Raw genomic sequence first — 22,194 nt, forward strand, 5'->3', positions numbered from 1 at the left:
ACTTGCGTCACTTTGGGTGTTATTTGTGCAGATATTGAAGTTAAGAATCAAAGACGAAGGAACACGCAAGCGTAGAAGCTCTGAAGAAGAGGAATCACAAAGAATTGGGCTAAAGCAAGTGGCGAGCCGCGCCAATCAGAGGCGAGACGCGCAAGACCTTCTGCCTTGGGTTCGCGCCGCGCCAATCCGTTTCGCGCCGCAGTGATTGCGTTATAAAGAGAAAAAATCTATAAATAAAAGCCCTAATCCTCATAAGAAAAGGACTTTGGAGACTGACTTTTTGTGAGCGAAATTAGGAGAGCATTCTGATTCTGAAGCTGAGAACAACAATTGAAGGTGGATTCTTTACCAATTGAAGACATTCCTTTGATGAAGATGCATCCCTCCATTAAATCTTGTGTGTTCTTCATGTCTATGGAGAGATAAATTCCTCTTGTTGAGTTTAAGGTAGTAGTTAACTTATGAATATACAAAACCATTGATTAATTCCTATGAACAATTGTTTGAATTTATTATCAATAAGAAACCTTGTTTTTATCTTAAATCATAGTGGAGTCTTTGATCGAAAGAAAAGATTCTAACTTTTGCCCTAGGTTACTATATTGATTCAATCTCAATTTGCAGAGATGGAATTGTGATTGGGTTTTCATAATTATCGTTCTTTATAACTATTATCGATATTGATATTTGGAGAGATCGAATCTCATAACGGTAAAAGTTTATCTAATTTGATTTGCAGACATGGAATCATATTTGAGGATAAGTGAAGATAATAAGTCAAATGATTGTTCAATTGTGATTTAATTAACAAATTGTATAGGAATAGGTTGATGAACCCTAAAGCTCAACATATCTCTTTAATCGTTAACAAACTTTTAGAATTTGCATTTAAATTATTGTTTAGATTTAATAGCATAGTTATAATCACATAACAAATTCAACTACTTTTCTCACTCAAAATAACCGACTATAGAACGGCAGTAATATTAAACCAATCCCTGTGGATACGATATATACCGAAAATATTTACCCACAAATACTTTCAACACTCACCTCTTTCATTCAAAAATTCAAACAAATCTTACATTCCAAGAAACCTTCGTAATACATCAAGTGTTCATATATTTTAAATTTCATTGGAACCTCTTGCATATATTTTCTTTAGAAATTGCAAAGGAACATTTCATACCATTCATAAACACTTGTATTACATTAAAAGATTTGTTGCTTGAAAGGGAAGATCAATCAAGTGATTGATTCATCATATCAATATCTTCTACTCAAAATTATTCTTTGTATTGTATCTTATTTTTCAGATTTGTTGAAAATAAGATCATTGGTTTCTATACACTTGTTGTCCAGGATTATTGGAAACAAGTTAGGCACTTTGAGAGGATTGTTCTCATATGTGGTCTTAGTGAAAAATCCAAGAGGATTGTTCTTGGTCCAAGAGGATTGTTCTTGGTGTTGTTGTTGTGTGTTGTACAAGTTACCAACAATAGTGAAAATCTCTTAATGTGTAAGGGGACTGGAGTACTCTTGGATTGTGAGGGGAACCAGGATATATCCTTGTGTCATTTATTTTTATGCATTTTAGTCTTTCCATAACTTCACCATAAACCAGAAAAATAATCCACATATCACCAAAAACCGAAAAAAAATTTAAGAACCTAATTCACCCCCCTCTTAGGCGCACTTCGTACTTACACACTTATCAAGCCATCTCACATATCCCTCACCTTTTCTTTTCTTTCTTCTGTAGGGTGGTTCATTCTTTTGAACTTGTGGTGGTGGTTCTGGATCTATCCTGAGTATCAGCTTTTCAAGTTTGGGCTTAGTGATTTTATCCATCACTTCAAAGGATAACCTTACCCTCTTAACAGTAATGATATCCCTAGTTTCAAGGTCCTCTAACTTTCTCTTTTAATGGGAAAATTCAAACAAGGGTGCGTTGGTGTGGGTATTTTCCAATACCTCCACATACATCTTCGATTGTGAGTTTATCGTAGCTTTCATAAAACTTTGCGGGAAAGGAATCGGTGGGGTATAGGGAGAAGGAATTTCAATAGGTGCTTCCTTCTCGACTTCTTCCTCAACCTCCCTTTTGGATGGTGTTGGTGGATTTTTCTCAATCTCTACTCTTTTCTCAACCACATTATCACTCTCCTTAGAATTTTCAATTTTTTTTTCACTATTGGTTGTTACAACATCCATATGATCCTCAGGGAGGGGTTCTAGAGGGTTTTGTTCAAGCAGGGAGATTTGAGTCGCCAAGGCCTCGTTGTGAATTGCTAGGGACTCGACCACAGTAGTCAGCTGCCTAAGGGTTTCATTAACATGGGTACTTATGAAAAAAATATGAAATTTTCTAGTTGAAAGGATAATTAAATCCTCTTTCCATCATAACTAACCTCACCTCAAATGGACTCATGAGACTTTAGTAACACTTGGAACAAGCTGACCAACACATGACCAAAATCGCCAATGGTTATGGTATAAAAACCAAAGAACCGCTAGTGTTGTAGAACTCCTAGACCCAATTTCCCCACTTATAAAGAAATATTATCGCGTTATCTTTTTAATGCTTTGGGCGACATGTTATTTTGACTTATAGAGCTCAAGATATGCACGAAACAAGTCGATCAACACTCTCCTGTGATTTCCTTACGGGAATTTCACTCCTAAGCTCATTTTTGTTCAACTTAGACTTATCCCAAAAATTCTCTAACATCTCTAAATAGATTATTTCAAAAATATATTATTATAGGTCAATTACATACTATTATTTCCCTCTAAACCTATCAATGAACATTTAATTTCACCAATAAAACACTACTAACAACACACATCAAAACAATAACTCTCACATCCATTATCACAAAGCTCTAAAATTCAACAATGGTGGAAACTCATAATCATTCCTTAACAAAATTAATTTCATATTAACTTACACAAATTTAATCACAACCACGTCATAAAAATAACAACAACAACAACTCATAGAACAAAATCATGGAACCCTAATGAGAGTAAGGACATCTCTTTTCTATCCCAATTATACAATACACACATATTGAAAGTCCTTTCTCCTTCCTTACCTGATTTTCCAGCAAATCAAGCTCTACAATAATGGTGACCTTCTTCTACTTCAAGCCCTAGGTCTCCTCCTTTGCCTTTTTCTCAATCCCTCACAATTCTACGTATCAGTAACCAACTCTCTCTCAATTTTCTCTCTTTAACACAAAGTCTAATCCTTTATTTTGGTTCTTCCTGTTTCACCCTCACTTACTTCTTTAATTCTCACATTACCATTTCTACCTTTATTTTCTATTTTATTTTATTATTTAATCTAATAACTCAATATTTCACCAAACACCAATTTGTTCTCCTATTTTATTTTATTAATTAAAAGTAACTATTAAATTAATTATCTCTAATCATTCTTCACCACTCAATTTTATTATTAAAAAAACTATTAAATAGAAGTATTTCTACTAATTTTTATCATTCTACCCACTCACCCGTATTCTCACTACTCCCAACCATAAACCTCATACACATAAAATCACATTTATGTAATTAAAAAATGTACTACATACTAAATCATTAAAACAAAATACTCAAAACTCCATTCCTTGTCCACGTCTGGTTTAGATAGGTTTCAAGTGCTCTGAAGTCGATTCTTCTTCCTAGCTTCTTCACAATGACTCTCTTATTTCACGACACATAGATGATTTGTTCCTCCTTCTCTAACAGTATGATTTCCGGACATTCATAGTTTCCAATGTTGTGTTCTTGAACCTTTAGCTTCCCGAAATCATCTAAGTTCTCCGCCTTTGTTTCTTGATCTGTTGTTTCCTCCCTCGGCGTAGAATTCTCTCCAAGAACCATGGCCTTATATGAAACAAATGAAACTTCTTGATTGACAAGCATTACATTCTTCTTGAGTCCAAATTTGGCATCCTTTCCTTTGACCTTTTTGGTGTTGCGTGCTTTGAGAGCTTCTTCTTCCTCAAGATTCTTTTGGATTGCAGATACAAACCCTATCAGAGGAGCACTCACTCTTTTTTAATATAATGTGAAAGCGTATGAAGTTCTTGATTTAATTTCATATCGTCATTATATTTGTTAAACATTTTTGGAAATATTTTAGATTATTTTAAAGTCACCAAATATTTTATACCTAAAGATATATTTGTCATCATCCAAACATTTTAAAGATGTTACATTTATGATCTTTGACAACTTATAAACTTGTTGTATATGTTGCGCACATTAATAGCTTGTTTGATAATAGTGACATTGTATGATTATTTTCTTTTCAAAGTCTTGAGAATATATTTTGGAATAACCGTACTCGTTGTCATCTCTCCAGCAAATGTATTGACTTTTAAGTTTAAACAATTGATAATATGATGACCTTTTAACTTTAGAGTCTTTCCATAATTGTGTTTTCTGCACACAAAGTAAGATTTTAAATATTTGTACAATAAAAATAACCATAAAACTTGATTGAACGCTCCAATTTTCAAGAACCTATATAACTGCATTTCAACTTTATACTTCTTATACATACCACATTTTTCATATCTCAATACAATAAATAATTTTCTTTATCTGAAACTATTATAAGACTTTAAAATAAGTATTCCAAAACCTAACTTTATATATATATATATATATATATATATATATATATATATATATATATATATATATATATATATATAATTTTTTATTATGATTAAAAAATAAATTTTTTTTATTTAATAGTGTTAAAGAATCTATCATATAAGAAAAGTCATTCTACTCTTTCCACAACAAGCCACATGTCTAGCCTAACATTCCACCATATGTTTTGTTGAATAAACGTTCCATTATTTTATTCCTCCTCTCTTTTACTCTCTTCCATCTATTAGCATATTCTTATTCCAATTGTTTCCAATTCTACAACGGTTACAAAATCAATGGCTATTCTATGGCTGTTCCATTTTTTTATTCCTCATCTCTTTCTCTCTCTTCCATCTATTAGTATATTCTTATTCCAATTGTTTCCAATTCTCCGATTACAAAATCAATGGGCTATTCTATGATGCACCGTCAAAGCTATCCAGGAAGAGAATTCCGACCTTCAATGCTTTGTTTATACGAAAGATCACAATGTTACACTGGGCACTTGATCGATTTCGTGTTACCCTTTTGTCCCATCCTAAGGTAGTTATTTTTTTCTTCTGAATTCTATCATATGAGTTTTGTGTTATTTTGCTTTTTTGCATTTGGGGTTTTGTAAATTTCCTCCTTTTTGGTATTGTAACAATTTTGATTCATGTGATGCTTATGGGGGGGGGGGGGGGGGGGGGGGGGTGTTACCATTTTGTTTGGTATAAAATCAGACACTATTAATTAGCTTAAGTGTATCTTTAGTTTCATGGTTGGAGCAGGCAGAATAAATATCAATTGGTTTCATGTTTAGAGCAGGCAGAATAAATATCAATTGGTTTCATGTTTAGAGCAGACATAATAAAAGTATGTATAATAACGATGCCTTGGTTGCCAAAAGGTTTGATTTTCAATCTTTGGATTTTTTTCATATTTTTTCTAATTGTACCTTATCCAAATTATTTACGTAATCCGACCATTGTTTTCTGGCAGTGATCGGCATTTAACTTTTTTGTTCATCTGTGCACCACAGGTCCCCATCGATCTCTCAATTCTCTCTCTTTGAATTGCATCATAGGTCCCATCAATCTCTCCATTCTCTCTCTTTAAATCTATAGCTCTTGGTTACTGTTATGAAGTAAATATTACCAGAGTTTAGTCTAGGCTGCAATCAACGATATTGTTATTTAGTGATTTACAAGGACATTGGACTGTGTGATAATTTACTTGGGAAATTGCTTCTAATTGTAAATGGTAGGAAATCTTGGGGCATTTTTAGTGCAGTTTATTATCCGAAATCTTGGGGCATTTTTAGTGCAGTTTATCATCCAGTGCAGTTTATTATCCAGTGTAAAAATATTTAGTATGGAATAAGATTTGATCTGTTTGAAATTAAATTTTTCATGTAATTTTGGTTCATGTTTATCAATACAATTATATATTACTTATATTTCATATAAGTATAATAATCAAGGATTTGATATTACAATAAATATGATGTTATTTCATTTATGACAACCTTAATTTTTTATTATGAATATTAATTCAATAAATTTTATTTAGGCATGTTTTATCTTTATATTTATGTGCATAATATTACTTTAAATTTAGATGTATTTTAAATTTCCTTAAATTCAAAGAAAATTAATATTATATTCAGTACTTTTTAATATACTTGATTCACTCAATTACTAATACTAAATTATTCAATTAAATTATATATTTTATAATTATAAAATTATATTGCATTGCAAAAATAGATGAAATTAATTAATTCACTCAATTACCCATAATAAAAAAGATGAGATGGTTTGATTGTCACATTTAATAATATTAATCAATTTTGAAGGTGAAATTACGTTATAAATGGACCATTTATGATAATAATTTATTAATTACCGTGGTATTAATTTTCAGTTTTCAATTTATTATTAATATCAAATAATTACGTTAATTAAGATAAAATATTAATTGAAAATAAAATATTAATTGAAAATGGTATTAATTTATTATTAATTTTCAATTACAGACATTATTTTTAATTTTTCAATATATGATAATTAAATTTTTGATGCACCATTTATGATAATTAATACCTTTATTTAACACCACATTTATTCTAAAATAAATAATATTTTACAACTTTTAATGCAACATTAATTTTTACTTTCAAATTTTTTTACAATTATTGCGTTATTTTTTAATTTAAAATTAATATTTGATATTTATGATAATTATAAAACTATTTTTGAATATTTAAGTATATAAATTCAAAAAGTACTAGATACAAGCACGGCGATCAAATGATCCAGCCTCAAAGTAACCATGATATCAAATCCGCCGAAAGCAAAGAACCTCACTAACAACTACATCATCAGTTCCGCAATGCGCGGTCTTAGCTTATTACTATACCATCCCCTATATGTTATCGTATCAATAATGTTAGTTCGTATAGTATTTATATCTTTTGCTTCTCCAAAACACTTCGAGTTCCTATAAGTCCATAAGCCGCAAATTGTTTCTATTGCAGCTAGTCGCAGCAGAGCTGCCTTCCAACCTTTACCAGATCCATGTTGGATTAACCAATTCAGTTCTCGATCCCACACTTCCGGTTCATGTTTAAATCCTATCCAATCTAGCACTTCTTTCCAAATATTCTTCATAGTATTGCAGCCAAAGAACAAGTGGGCATTAGTTTCCTCCGCCTCGCAGAAACAGCAGGCGCTATTTGTAACCATTCCATATCTCATAAGCCGGTCTTTCGTAGCAAGTTTTTGGTGGCAGGTGAGCCAAAGAGTCATAATTGCGCGCGGTCTTGCTGCATAATAATTATTATAAAACTATTCATCTTTATCAAACAAAAAATGCAATTGGATTTTAATAAAAAGTATATTTTTATTAAATATTGTAAATAATTAAAATGATGTAAGAAATTAAAAATATTTATTGACAAAGAAAAATGTTACTACTGATTAGTTGGATAAATAAATGTCTTTCTCATATGTTTTATTTATACATATATAAGAAAAAATAAAAATCTCAATGGCTTTACAATTATCATATTTTTATGTTTGAAATCAATATTTAACGATCTTTTTCTTTAAAAAAATACAATGTATTAACTACATTTATAAAAACTATTATATATTATAATATAATTAAGACTAAATTCTTAAAATTTCATAAAATTTCATCTTATGGAAAGTATGTTTTCAAAATGGGAAGATTCATCTCATACAAGTTAAAAATGTTTCATATGTGCACGACCAAATTCTTCACATATAAATTGTTTTAATTATAATTTATTTTATAATCATACATGTCATCAATGTTTATTTCTGATCATAATTAGAATGGAATTATTTTGTTAATAATTTTATGGATGATAATTATTATTTGGCAAAGGAAAAATAAATGCAATAAGATTTTAATAAATTTATTTTCTTCTAATATGAAAATTATATAAAATAGAAAAATAAAACTATTAATTCATATATTTAAATATGAAAATTAATCAACTATTAAAAAAATGAATATTAACGGGAACATGAAATTACTGATCAAAATATTGAATATTAACAGGAACACGAAGTTACTGATCACAATATTGAATATTATCGGGAACCGAAAGCTACTGATTAAAATAGTGAATATTAACGGGAACATGAAGTTATTGATCACAATATTGAAAATTAATGGGAACATGAAGTTACTGATTAAAATAGTAAATATTAACGTGAACATGAAGTTACTGGTCACAATATTGAATATTAACGTGAACTTGAAGTTACTGATTAAAATATTGAATATTAACGTGAACATGAAGTTATTAATCAAAATATTAATTATTAACGGAAACCTGAAGTTACTGATTAAAATATTACATATTAACGGGAACATGAAATTAGTGATCAAAATATTGAATATTAACGGGAACATGAAGTTACTGATCATAATATTGAATATTAACGGGAACCTGAAGTTACTAATTAAAATATTGAATATTAACGGGAACATAAAGTTATTGATCACAATATTGAATATTAACGGGAACCTGAAGTTACTGATTAAAATATTTAATATTAACATGAACATGTAGTTACTGATCAATATATTGAATATTAACGGAAACATGAAGTTACTAGGCTAAATATTTTAAAATTAACGATGGGAACCTGAAGTTACTGATCAAAATATTAAGGGTTAAATAAGTTTTTGGTCCCTATAAATATTACAGTTTCATTTTTAGTCCCTCCCTACCTTTAGGCAACGGTTTTAGCTAGTTTTGGCAACGGTTTTATTGTAAAAACCGTTGCCTAAAGGCAGGGAGGGACGAAAAATAAAAACTGCAATATTTATAGGGACCAAAAACTTATTTAACCCAAATATTAATCATTAATGGGAACATGAAGTTACAAAAGGCTGTTTAGACACAATTAAATTTTTGTGCTTTCAATTTTGTTCCTGAATATTTTTAGACACAATTTAATGTTAATTATTTTTATTTTTACCCACAAAATGTCAAGAACTTTTTATATATATATTTTTTCTATTAAAAATATACATCTGAAACAAACGTGCATCCCGTACCAGAATTTGTGCGAACGCACGGGTTTGTTACTAGTTTGTTATAATAAAAAAAAATAGAAAAATATTTACTTTAATGATTAATTTTATATATTTAATTAAGTAATAAAAACTAAAAATATCAAAAGTTAATTGAATTAAAAAGAGAATGTTATTATTTAAATATAATATAGTATAATAAAATATATTATGTAATTAGGAAGTGTGATTAAATAAATATTTATTGTATTTTAGTTAGGGAGCCCTTAGAAAATAGTTACACTAAGTTCAGGCATGGTAATAGTCTATATAATATTATTGAAATACCATGCAACAAAAATTGAATCATATGAACGTGGCAGCTTCCCTACCACACAAGTGTGTTGGATATTATGCATTGTTCACCCTTTTTACAGATTCCAGTAAAATCTACCATTTTTTTTTACTTTAGGTTCAAAAGAAGAAAGAACACAACAATGGAGACATGCATGTATTATCCGAGTGTTGTTGTGTGGAGCCAAGATCAAAGCATTTCGGTTCAAAAGCTGTTGTTGAAGGTCTAGTGAAGAAGGTAATAATACAGTTTGCTTTTTTCTTTCAAGTGATTTGTTGAAAAGTTTAGCAAAGTGATACATTTTGTTTGTTGTAAAATTCATGACAGTCAAAACTAAAATATGTTCAGTTGCAAAATTTTATGAAAGAAAAAAATAAAAAGGATTTGAGTCTGTCATATCACCGCACGACCACCCCGCACAGCTTGCACTGTCCGAGAACGATCATCTACAGCACAAGATGAAGTATCAGCTTGATAAGCATCTCAGCCGTTAGTCACGCTCTGATCGTGCGGTCTCATTTCTTCATCCAGACTTGAGTTCCTGTCTCCTTTGAAATCAAGGATACAGTAGTACGAGCCTTTAGAACAGATCCTGTTCAAGTAAGGTCGTGCCAATATGTGTCTCCTCAGATTTATATAAACGTTTTGTTAAACTCCAAAACAAACGATGTGGGACTCTTTTGGTGTTTACACAAACGCCTAATATAATAATAGTATATTCTACTACCTGCCTGCCTCTAGGGGTGGAATTGAAACATGAGGTTCGGTCTGCATATCCACTCTTAACTATTTAGTTAGTTACCATGGTTTATAAAGGCATCACATGGCATGTTTGAAACAAGCAAACTTATTTCTCGCTATGCAGTCGATGGAGATCAACATTCCGTCGTCTCACTAATCGGATCACCATCTTTAGTTGGTTTACTTGCTGCTAATGCTTCAACATCTTATTCGTTACTACAAATGCAACACACTGACATTTATCTTTGGGCCTATTTTACAAATGCGGCTTATTAAGCTAACCAACATTACTCTCAAGTTAACTCGATCGTTTTATAGGCAGAGAAACAATGTATTCAACAACTTGTTAAATAGCAGTCCAAATTGCAGTACTTGATATCATAGCAAAATAATAAAAACTACGTAAAACTAGCTTCGAATATATAATAAATTAATACTATGATGCCGAGCATACTTTACACCAATGGAATTCTACTTGTTGTGAAGTTCAATTTGGTTGCCGATTATTGTGTATAGGAAACTGTTTTGGAAGATCTGATAGTGCTGAAGCAGCAGCAGCTGCTGACTGTGCTGAGGTCATGGATTTTGTGTGCTAAAATGGTGCATTTACATTTGCAGGATGTTGTGGTGTGCAGTATAATTGCATAGCTGCTCCACCATATTCAGAACCATAACAAACTGGTGAATATTTAGATTTTGAGGCAAATCCACCTGCTGTTGAAATTGATTGGAAGGTGTTTGAACAAAAGCAGGATTTGATGCCACTGAAGTTTTACAAACTCTTGGAGTCAGCTCAAGTACAACACTTTGTGCCATCAGTGGCTTACTTTCGTGTCAGCTATATTGCATATGCTTTGTGATTGTGTGGATCCAAGTCCAACTGGTACTGCACAAACTGAGTACTGATGAAATTGTTGGTATGATTGTGGTACATAAATTGAGTAGCAGGATATATAGATTGGAACCTAACCTGTTGTACCAGTAGTACCATGAATATAAACAATTTGATGTTGCTAGTTATTATCAGAAACTTCACTTTTTATATTATTTGGCAACAGTGATAATAATGTCATTGTTATCACCCTTATCTTCATATAATAGTCCTCTTGAACGCATCAGAAAGAGGACTATTATATGAAGATAAGGATGATGCTAAAATCATTGGTTATTCAGATGCATACTGGGCCGGATCACCATCAAATAGGAGATCTACTTCTTGATATTGTGTCTTTATTGGAGGTAATATGATCTCATGGAGAAGCAAGAAACAAAATACACTCGCACTATCTAGTGCTGAAGCTGAATATCGTGTTACGACAGGAACCTGGAAGGAGTTTGCATGACTTAAAAATTTACTCTCAAAGCTTAGGTTGGTAGATCTTCAGGCCACAAAACTCATATGTGACAATCAAGTGGTACTCCATATTGCATCTAATCTAGTTTTTCATAAACGGACCATGCACGTAGAAACTGTAATTATATAAGGGACAAGGTGCTTTCAGAAGAAATCACGATATAGTTAAGTCTGAAGACCAATTGGATGATATGTTCACTAAGTCTCTCAAGGGCTCTCGAATGGATTACATTCGTAACAAGCTCGGCTCATATAACATATATAATCTGGCTTGAGATGAAGTGTTAAGAATCTATTAGAATTGTTTAGTGATCAATTAGAATTTATTAGTATTAATATTGTATTTATAAGATTGATTGTATTACCTTATTGTGTACAACCCATATGAGTATAAATATACACTCAATGTGATTTCATTAAGCACACAACATTATACAAAAAAATATCCTTTCAATATCAACCATTGCACCAAAATCAAAAACAACTCGGGACATAATACATGAGTTATTGAGAGCCTCCACAAACCACGCGTGATTATCAGAGTTATCATAATTGCCCATGGAAATAACAGTTTCTGGTTTGGTGAAGAATAAGAGAAGGGTTTGAAGACAAACGATCATATTCTTCAATCATGTTCTTGAGGTCTTCATTGTTGGAAACACAACACTTTTAGAGACGTCAAATAAGAAGAAATCACAACACTATTAGAGATTGTATCTCTAATCGAGAGACATTCGTCAAAAAGACTTTGAAATATGATTAAGTGTTAGTAGATACACAAGATGTCAAAGTCAAGCATAGTACAAGAGCAAATTAAGTCAACTTTCTCTTTTTCTCTACGAGCTCATAATTAACCAAGCCATCTCAATAAAAGGAGACAAGTCTTTATCAATAAGAATGATTGAAGAATGCAACATTTGGGTGAAATTGAATTGTCTCGACATAATTGAAGGTTGAAAAGGAAACACCCTAGTTTCTTTCTCAATTAAACTCAAAGGAAGCATCAACTAATAAAAACAATCCTCCAAATATCTATACTCATATTCAGCAATAAGGTTTAGACTTGGGAATTTATTGATAAACATATTGGGGCTTATACTCCTGCAAATATCTATATACTCATATGGAGCAATAAGATTTTGACATGGGAATTTATGGGTAAACAAATTGGGAAAAAAATAGCTATATAAGTTTGCTGATGTACACTCTTGCTTGCAAGTAATAACTGTATTTGTATAGACTGAACAGATACATGATTTTTTTACAGGGCTTGAAATAAAAAACGATAGCAGAGTAACATCTCATCTGGTTGTTTCAGCAAGAACCAATGCTGCGCTACTGTGGGGCTTACATATTGTAAGTGTTTAAGACAAAATGAAGAGGCAAAAAAATAGAGTTACTCAACAAAGTCCTAAATGAATGAATCCATATACAGAGTAATAAGGAAATAATATGCATAACAAAGCCGAAAACTATGTCCATTTCTTCTCACAAACTAACATCTAACTGGTAGATTTGGGAGATTCTATCAAAGGACACGCAAGAGAGAGAAGAAAATAATAGCTGGCATATAGTACAAAACCGTTAGGACAGCACATGGGCAGGGTGAGGTGTCCAGCTGTGAGTGGACAAGCTGGTCCTAGGTTTAGAATAAATAGCAGCAATAATTAGTGAGTCAGTATGTCAGAATTCAGTACTAAATTCTAGGAGAGATAGGCCTCTCGAAGTTGCCTAGCTAGGGTTAAATTCCCTCTTTCTATTTCTATTTTCAGTCTGAGTACTTGTACACTACTAGATCCCATTTGAACTCTAGTAGGTAGTTGCTGAAATAATCAAATCTTTCCTATATTTTTCTGCTCTTTCTGTTATTTACACTGTTTATATCAAATTGAACCTATCAATTTGGTATCTAGAGCCTTGGTTCGAAGAACACAGTGGATGGTGGTTACCCGTAGCGCAATGGAAAACAGAATCGACTCAGTAGAGCAAAGGATGAACACGTTCGAAGGGACGTTGGAATAGATTCGCTTGATGGTGTTAGAACAACAGGCGAGACCGCACGTTACAGCGGAGAAAATCCGTCAGATAATCTTGGAACAACCACGGCGAAATCATGGAAGGAACGGACGTCCTCAAAGGGGTGGGTACGACGAGGAGGAGGAAGAAGAGAGCGACAGGAGCTCCCTCTCACGCGAATCTCAACACCGTCACCGGCGAAACAGAGGGGAGGGTCGTTCACGATTTTTTGGGAGTCGTAGAAGGCTAGAGATTTCGTTGTTCAAAGGAGAAGATGCTTATGGTTGGCTGGTGAAGATAGAACGATACTTCCAGTTGAACGATGTTAGGACCAAGGACAAGCTAGATGTAGCAATGCTGGCCATGGAAGACAGGGCGTTAAATTGGTACCAGTGGTGGGAAGAACAAACAGCTTTGAGAACGTGGGAAGAGTTTAAGATAGCAGTGATGAGACGTTTTCAACCAGGGTTATTGCACAACCCTCTGGGACCGTTACTGAGTCTGAAACAGAAAGGCTCAGTAGGAGAGTATAGAGAGAAATTTGAGATGATGGTGGCACCCCTGAGGAGGGAGGAACGAATCATGCTAGACTCCATTTTTCTGAATGGACTCAAAGATGAAATCCAGGCTGAGTTGAAGCTCCATGAAAGCCAAGACCTAGCTGAGTTGATGGACAGAGCCCTATTAATTGAGGAGAAAAATGAAGTGGTCACAAAGAAGGGTAGCTCGTGGAAAGATAGAGGAGGCACTTTCAAACTAAAGGATCCTGCAGAGGCTGGGGGATCTAGGAAGGAAAGTGAAAAAAATCAAGGAGGAAATGACAAGGGAAAGGGTAGGAGGTTGGATCCTGCAGAGTTGGAGGAAAGGAGCAAGAAAGGGCTTTGTTTCAAATGTGGGGACAAGTGGAATAGGGAGCATGTTTGTAAATTCAAACATATGAGTCTGAAATTATGTGAAGATAGTAGTGGGGAAGAGGCAGAAGAGGAGCTGTTAGGGGAAACTCAATTGGCTGTAGCAGAGAAGGTAGAGGAACTGCAAACCTTGCAGCTGTCTATGCAGAGTAGGGATGGCTTTACCTCTAACAAATCCTTCAAAGTATGGGTGGAAGTGAAGGGGAAGAAGCTGCTAACTTTAATAGATTCAGGTGCTACGAGTAATTTTATTGATTCTAAAGTAGCAGCAGAGTTAGATGTGGAAATGGTGGAGACTCCCACTTATGTGATTGAAGTAGGAAATGGAGAAAAGGTGAGAAACAAAGGAGTGTGTGAAGGGCTGGAATTCAATGTGCAGGGAGTGAATTTCAGTCAGCATTTCTTCATGATGGAGTTAGGAGGTACTGAGTTGGTATTAGGTATGGATTGGCTAGCCAGTTTGGGGAAGATTGAGGCCAATTTTGGAGAGTTGAGTTTGAAATGGGGGAAGAAAGGTCAGACCTATGAAATCAAGGGAGATCCTGCCTTATGTGTAAGACAGTCCACTTGGAAGGCTATGGTGAAAAATTTAATGGATGAGGGTGTTGGGTTCTATGTGCAAACCATGGAGGTGGGAGCAGAAAGTGAAACAGGGAGTCAGGAAGAATGGGAGGAATTATTAAAGCCTTATGAGGAAGTGTTTAATTTACCATCAGGTTTGCCACCTATGAGAGCACATGACCATGCTATTAGACTGAAACCTGATGCTGCCATTCCCAATTTGAGACCATATAGGTATCCATTCTATCAAAAGAATGAAATTGAAAGGATAGTAAAGGATATGCTACAAGCTGGGATTGTGAGACACAGCACTAGTCCTTTTTCAAGCCCTGTGTTACTAGTGAAGAAGAAAGATGGAGGATGGAGGTTTTGTACTGACTACAGGGCTTTGAACAAAGTAACCATTCCCAACAAATTTCCCATACCAGTCATTGAGGAGTTATTGGATGAACTGGGAGGGGCTGTGATTTTTTCAAAGCTGGACTTAAAAGCTGGGTACCATCAGATAAGGATGAAGGAAGATGATATATCCAAGACTGCTTTTAGGACACATGAAGGACATTATGAATATTTGGTAATGCCCTTTGGCTTGACCAATGCCCCATCAACTTTCCAAGCATTGATGAATGAAGTATTAAGGCCATATTTAAGGAAGTTTTGCTTAGTTTTTTTTTATGACATTCTGATCTATAGTAGAAGCAGAGAGGAGCATAAAAAACATGTGCAAATGGTGATGATTCTGCTCCAGGAACAGAAATTGTATGCTAACAGGAAAAAGTGTGCTTTTGGTCAGCTAGAAATTGAATACTTGGGACACATTATCTCAGGAGAAGGAGTCTCAGCTGATCCAAAGAAAGTTGAAGATATGCTGAAATGGCCAGTTCCCAAAGATATAAAAGGGTTAAGGGGTTTTTTGGGACTGACTGGCTATTACAGGAAGTTTGTTAGAAATTATGGGAAAACTGCTTGGCCACTGACTCAACTGCTGAAGAAGGACTGTTTCTTGTGGAGCAGAGATGCTCAATCAGCCTTTGAAGCTCTGAAGGAAGCCATGACAACTGTCCCAGTCTTGGCATTACCTGACTTTGAGAGGGAGTTTGTGCTGGAAACAGATGCATCAGGAAAAGGGATTGGAGCTGTCCTTATGCAAGAAGGAAGACCAATCTCCTATATGAGTCAGACCCTGTCAGATAGGGCACAACAAAAATCTGTGTATGAAAGAGAGTTGATGGCAATTGTGGTTACAATTCAGAAGTGGAGGCCTTATTTGTTGGGAAGGCATTTCAAGGTGCACACTGACCAAAAGAGCTTGAAGTTCATCACTGAGCAGAAGATTATGGGGGAGGAACAACAAAAATGGCTATCAAAATTATTAGGGTATGATTTTGAAGTGAAATATAAACCTGGGAGGGAAAATAATGCAGCAGATTCTTTATCTAGACAGATGCAATATGCTAGCATTACTACCTTACAATGTGAAGCATGGGAAGGGTTAGAGGAAGAAGTGCAGAAGGATGAGAAGCTTAAATCTATAGTGCAGGCAGTACTGACTGATCCTTCCAGTCAAGGAGGGTTCAAATTAAAGGGAGGGAGGCTGTATCATGAAGGCAGGATTGTGATTCCAAGACAATCTCCCAGGATTGATTGGATTTTGAAGGAATTTCATGACACTGCAATAGGAGGACACTCAGGCTATTTAAGAACTTACAAGAGAATAGCCAGTGTGGTGTATTGGGAGGGCATGAGGAAGAGAATTCAAGAGTATGTTCAGGCCTGTGAAATCTGCCAAAGGAACAAGTATCAAACCCTGAGCCCTGGGGGATTACTGCAGCCATTGCCTATTCCCACTCAAACATGGAATGACATTTCCATGGATTTCATTGGAGGCTTACCAAGGACTATGGGAGTAGATACAGTCATGGTGGTGGTGGACAGATTAACAAAATATGCACATTTCATACCTGTCAGTCATCCTTACACAACCAAGGAAATTGCAGAGGTGTTCATAAAGGATGTGGTCAGATTACATGGGTTTCCCAGCTCCATAGTTTCTGACAGAGACAAGGTGTTTTTGAGTCATTTTTGGTCTGAATTGTTTAAACAAGCAGGAACAAAACTGAAGTATAGCAGTGCATACCATCCCCAATCTGATGGGCAAACAAAGGTAGTAAATAGGTGTTTGGAGACCTATTTGAGGTGTGTGACTGGGTTAAAACCAAAACAGTGGCCAAAATGGCTGGCTTGGGCTGAATATTGGTATAACACCAACTACCATGCCTCCTTGAAAACGACTCCTTTTGAGGCCTTGTATGGTAGAACCCCTCCTGTGTTGGTCAGAGGGGATTTTCCTTCATCAGCAGTAGATGAAGTGAACAGGTTGACTGCTGAAAGAAATGTGGTTTTAAAGGAGTTGCAGGAGCAGTTACTTCGAGCTCAAGACATTATGAGGAGCCAAGCAAACAAACATAGAAGAGCTGTGGAGTATGAGGTAGGAGACAAAGTATATCTGAAAATTCAGCCTTATAAAATGAGGAAATTGGCTAAGAGGTTAAACCAAAAATTGAGCCCAAGGTACTATGGTCCCTATGAAATAATCCAGAGGATTGGTGCAGTAGCTTACAAGTTAAAGCTGCCAGAGGACACAAAAGTACACCCTGTGTTCCATGCATCTTTGCTCAAAAAGGCTGTGTCCCCTTCTGTGGCCATTCAACCTTTACCCTTGTGCATCAATGAAGAGTGGCATTTAGAACCAACTCCTGAGAGGATTCTGGAACAAAGACAGAATGAACAGGGAGGAATGGAAGTCTTGGTGCAGTGGAAAGATTTACCTGAGTTTGAAAACTCTTGGGAAAATGTAGACAAACTGCAGGCAGAATTTCCAGAATTTCTCCTTGAGGTCAAGGAGAATTTTCAAGGGGGGGAGAATTGGTAGATTTGGGAGATTCTATCAAAGGACACGCAAGAGAGAGAAGAAAATAATAGCTGGCATATAGTACAAAACCGTTAGGACAGCACATGGGCAGGGTGAGGTGTCCAGCTGTGAGTGGACAAGCTGGTCCTAGGTTTAGAATAAATAGCAGCAATAATTAGTGAGTCAGTATGTCAGAATTCAGTACTAAATTCTAGGAGAGATAGGCCTCTCGAAGTTGCCTAGCTAGGGTTAAATTCCCTCTTTCTATTTCTATTTTCAGTCTGAGTACTTGTACACTACTAGATCCCATTTGAACTCTAGTAGGTAGTTGCTGAAATAATCAAATCTTTCCTATATTTTTCTGCTCTTTCTGTTATTTACACTGTTTATATCAAATTGAACCTATCACTAACACTCTGTAAATAAATATTCTATAAATCATACAATAAAAAAAAGATAGAAACCAAAGCAAAATCTAACAAAAACCATAAACCTTCACAAACAAAGTGACAGTAAAACATAGTTACAGCAAACCATCTCAAACATAGAATATAAGGGAATTAGGGACATGACCTGATGAAAGAAAACCTTTCTCAAACTACCTAATGTATGCATTTTGTTTCCTACCATTAAAAATAGCCCGGGTTTTTACAAAGATCAAACACAAATGAAACGAAAGAATGGCCATCGAGGGTATCAACGATGGAAGCAAGAGAACAATGGAGAGAGGCAAGAAACTGGAAGCTTATCTTCTTTTTTATTTTGATATAATCTATTGAACCTCATGTTTTCAGAAGAAAAAGAAAATTATCAAATTCTGAAAAAAATTGAGCGAAAAATAAAAAACAAGATAAATTGAAAGAGAACTAAATAAACTACGATAGGGTTGAATTCAAGATTTAATATGAAAAAATTCACATCATAAAATAGCAGTAGTTCAAGTAAATCTATGAGTTAAAATAAATAAAAAAGTAAATCTATATTGTATAACCTGAAAGGGATAAATAATCATGCCAACTTACTCCCCTAATACTTACCTTTGAATTTTTTAAGCTTCGTGCAAGAAGAGCTTTTATGTTCTCTATAAGGTTGTGTTTAGAGTTTCCTGCCCATGCCATGAGAGGATCTTTGGAGGAGAGATAATGGTTCCGGAGAAGGAAAGACAAAGGTGGCGATATGAGATGAAGAACATATTGACCTGGCATGCTTTAAACTCAATGTAGCTATGAAGCAGGTGAAAGATGTTGAAAAAAGTTGTGAGACTGCCTTAGAAAGTTTTGATTAATGCATATCTAGTGTACTACGGCAAAATCTTTTCAGATTTCCATAAATCAGCATCTTTTACCAGTAATCACCACATGAGCAAATCCCATCTTTAAAATGATGGAAACGGTTTGAGTCCCTCACAATTATTTCCCTCTCAGTAATTCTCGATATATACTTAGTCGCGTTATGACAATCACCACAAACACGCAAGTTTTTAAATATCCTAATCGGAGTTCCCGGTGGAGTACTGATAATTCCAAATGCAATGGCCAATCTCTCGCTATGACTATTCAAAATCTGTTCCTTTTCATCCTCCTCAACATCTTGTAAGACAAAGCTATAGTCCGGAACATAGCCAAGATTCTTCATTTTAGCACTCAAAACCCTTAGTTCTCTGTATATCTCTGCATATTTTGGATGAGTTTGGTTCCCAGTATAAAAAACTTCGACTTTACTGCCAGCTACAACAGAGCTCCACCCAGGTGTTTTCCTCAATCCTCGATCTCTGGCCAAGGATCTTACTTTAACTACTCCCTCCCATTTTCCGGTATTTGCATAGATGTTTGACAATAAAACATAATAGCCAACGTTCTCCGAATCAACTTCCAATAAACGTTCTGAGGCTAATGTACCTAATTCTGCATTTCCATGTATTCTACAAGCAGAGAGAAGAGCACCCCAGATGGATGCATCTGGTTGTACAGGCATACTTCTCACTAAATCATAAGCTTTTTTCAAATATCCAGCTCTGCCAAGCAAATCAACCATGCAGCCATAATGTTTCAAACTAGGCTCGATCCCATACTCTTTCTGCATAATATCAAAACATTTTTGCCCTTCATCAACTAAACCCGAATGGCTACAAGCCGACAACAAAGATACAAAGGTAACATGATCTGCCTCCACACCTTCAGCTAGCATATCTTTGAAAAGTTGCAGAGCTTCTTCTCCATGGCCGTGAACCCCTAGAGAAGATATTATGGCATTCCAAGGAACTGAAGTTTCCCGTGGAATTTCGTAAAATAAGGACATTGCATCTTCCAACTTCCCACATTTTCCATACATGTCAATTAGGCAGGTAGCCACAAAGACATCCAAGTAGAGAGAGTTTTTTATTAGCCGCCCATGAATTTTCATTCCTTGTTGCAAAGCTCCAACATGAGAATATGCGGGTATAATACTCACCCAAGTCCCTTGGTTTGGGATTATATCTATACACTCTTCCATCATGTTGTAAGCATCAATTGCTTCACTTGCAAGACCGTTTTGAGTATAACCTGTGATCAATGTGTTCCATGAAATTGCATCTTTGCTAGGAAGCTGATCAAAAACTGCATGTGCACAGTTCATATCTCCCAACTTCGCATACATATTCACAAGTGCATTGCCAATCACAACATCCTTCTCAATCCATCCATGCCTCATAACAAATCCATGAATAGATCTGCTAACCCTTTGATCACTTAACTGACTGAATATTGACATCAAACTCACAACCGTCAACAAATCAGGCCGTATTCCAACAATTTGCATCCCTTTAAAAACTCTAAGTGCAGTATTCGGATCATTATTCTGCTCATATGCAGCAATTATAGAATTCCAAGATACCAAATCCCTCACTTCCATATAATCAAAAACCCTCTGTGCATCCCACAACCTACCAAACTTCGAATACATATTAATCAAACCATTGGAAACAAAAACATCACTATCCAACCCATGCTTCAACACATACAAATGAATCAAAACCCCATTAACAATATCCTCCGACTGCGCACAAACAGGAAGTATACTCGACACCGTTACAGTATCCATCTTCACCCCCTCACCTTTCATCCTATTCAACACACATAACGCCCCATCCGCATCTCCATTCTGACAAAACCCCGAAATCATCGCATTCCAAGAACCCACATCTCTCACAGGCATATCAACAAACACCTTAAACGCAACATTCAAAACACCAAACCGCGAATACAAATTTATCAACGAAGCAGCAACAAACACATCATTCTCAAAACCCATCTTAAAAACACAACAATGCACCTTTTTCCCATCAACAAGACATACACAAGCTTTCAATATAGGCGGGAAAGTATAAAAATCAGGCCTTAAATCATCAGACATGGAAAACAATTCATTGACACAATTCATAGCTTCATTGTATCGGCCGAATCGAACATAAGCAGATATAATTGAATTCCATGAATATATATTCTTTTTGTTAATGTGGTTAAAAGTAGAGCGAGATAACGAGATATCTCCGAGAGTAACATACAAATTAATAAGCTTTGTAGATAGAACAACATTTTGAGATTTTCCAAACACAACTAGAAGAGCGTGAAGTTGCTTGGTGACATTAACATTCACACAGGAGTTGAATAAAGTGCTGAAATTGGTATCTTTTTGTAGAAAAGATGTAGCTGATGAAAAACATTGGTGAGCACGTTGATGCAATGAAGAAAGTTTGGAAACTGTGACGGACTTGAGAAGAGGAAGCATAGAAATGGACAATGTTAATGGCGACGCAGTCGCACGATGACTGGAAGCGTTCGAAGCGTTCTATAGTCACGGTGTTGGCAGCGGGAATTGCACCAGAAACAGGAAGCTGTGTCACACCTCTTTATTCAAAAGTAGTTTGCCACACTTAACATAGGCAGTTTCAAATAAATAAATAAATAAATAAAAGGCAAACACTTCTTTAATCGGGATCAACTACCTAACTAATACCGAAACATGCCATCAAATTAGAGGTGGCAAAACGGGCCGTGGCCCGCCGGGCCAGCCCGCGCACCCGCCAAAAAATGGTGGGTTGGATTGAGATTTTGAACCCACTGCTCGCCAAAGTCCGCCCCGCAAAAATCCACCGCCTGCC

At 35.1% G+C, this 22,194-nt stretch overlaps 1 protein-coding gene, 1 long non-coding RNA gene and 1 other non-coding gene across 3 annotated transcripts; 1 reads left to right on the plus strand and 2 right to left on the minus strand.

The window, feature by feature from the left end:
• The first annotated feature begins 4,957 nt into the window (after window positions 1–4,957).
• LOC131622153 (uncharacterized) lies at window positions 4,958–6,056 on the plus strand. Its single transcript, XR_009289770.1, has 2 exons — window positions 4,958–5,214; window positions 5,693–6,056. It is a non-coding gene; the product is annotated as an uncharacterized LOC131622153 (long non-coding RNA).
• Window positions 6,057–9,936: 3,880 nt separating this feature from the next.
• LOC131622212 (pentatricopeptide repeat-containing protein At4g33990-like) lies at window positions 9,937–21,953 on the minus strand. Its single transcript, XM_058893238.1, has one exon. The coding sequence runs from the start codon at window positions 21,819–21,821 to the stop codon at window positions 19,395–19,397; it is 2,427 nt and encodes an 808-aa protein (XP_058749221.1). The 5' UTR covers window positions 21,822–21,953; the 3' UTR covers window positions 9,937–19,394.
• Window positions 9,947–10,169, minus strand: LOC131622243 (small nucleolar RNA U3). The gene has a single exon (XR_009289822.1). It is a non-coding gene; the product is annotated as a small nucleolar RNA U3 (small nucleolar RNA).
• Window positions 21,954–22,194: the final 241 nt, after the last annotated feature.

This window comes from Vicia villosa, unplaced genomic scaffold (assembly GCF_029867415.1).
Source record: "Vicia villosa cultivar HV-30 ecotype Madison, WI unplaced genomic scaffold, Vvil1.0 ctg.000025F_1_1, whole genome shotgun sequence".
Taxonomy (NCBI): Eukaryota; Viridiplantae; Streptophyta; class Magnoliopsida; order Fabales; family Fabaceae; genus Vicia; species Vicia villosa.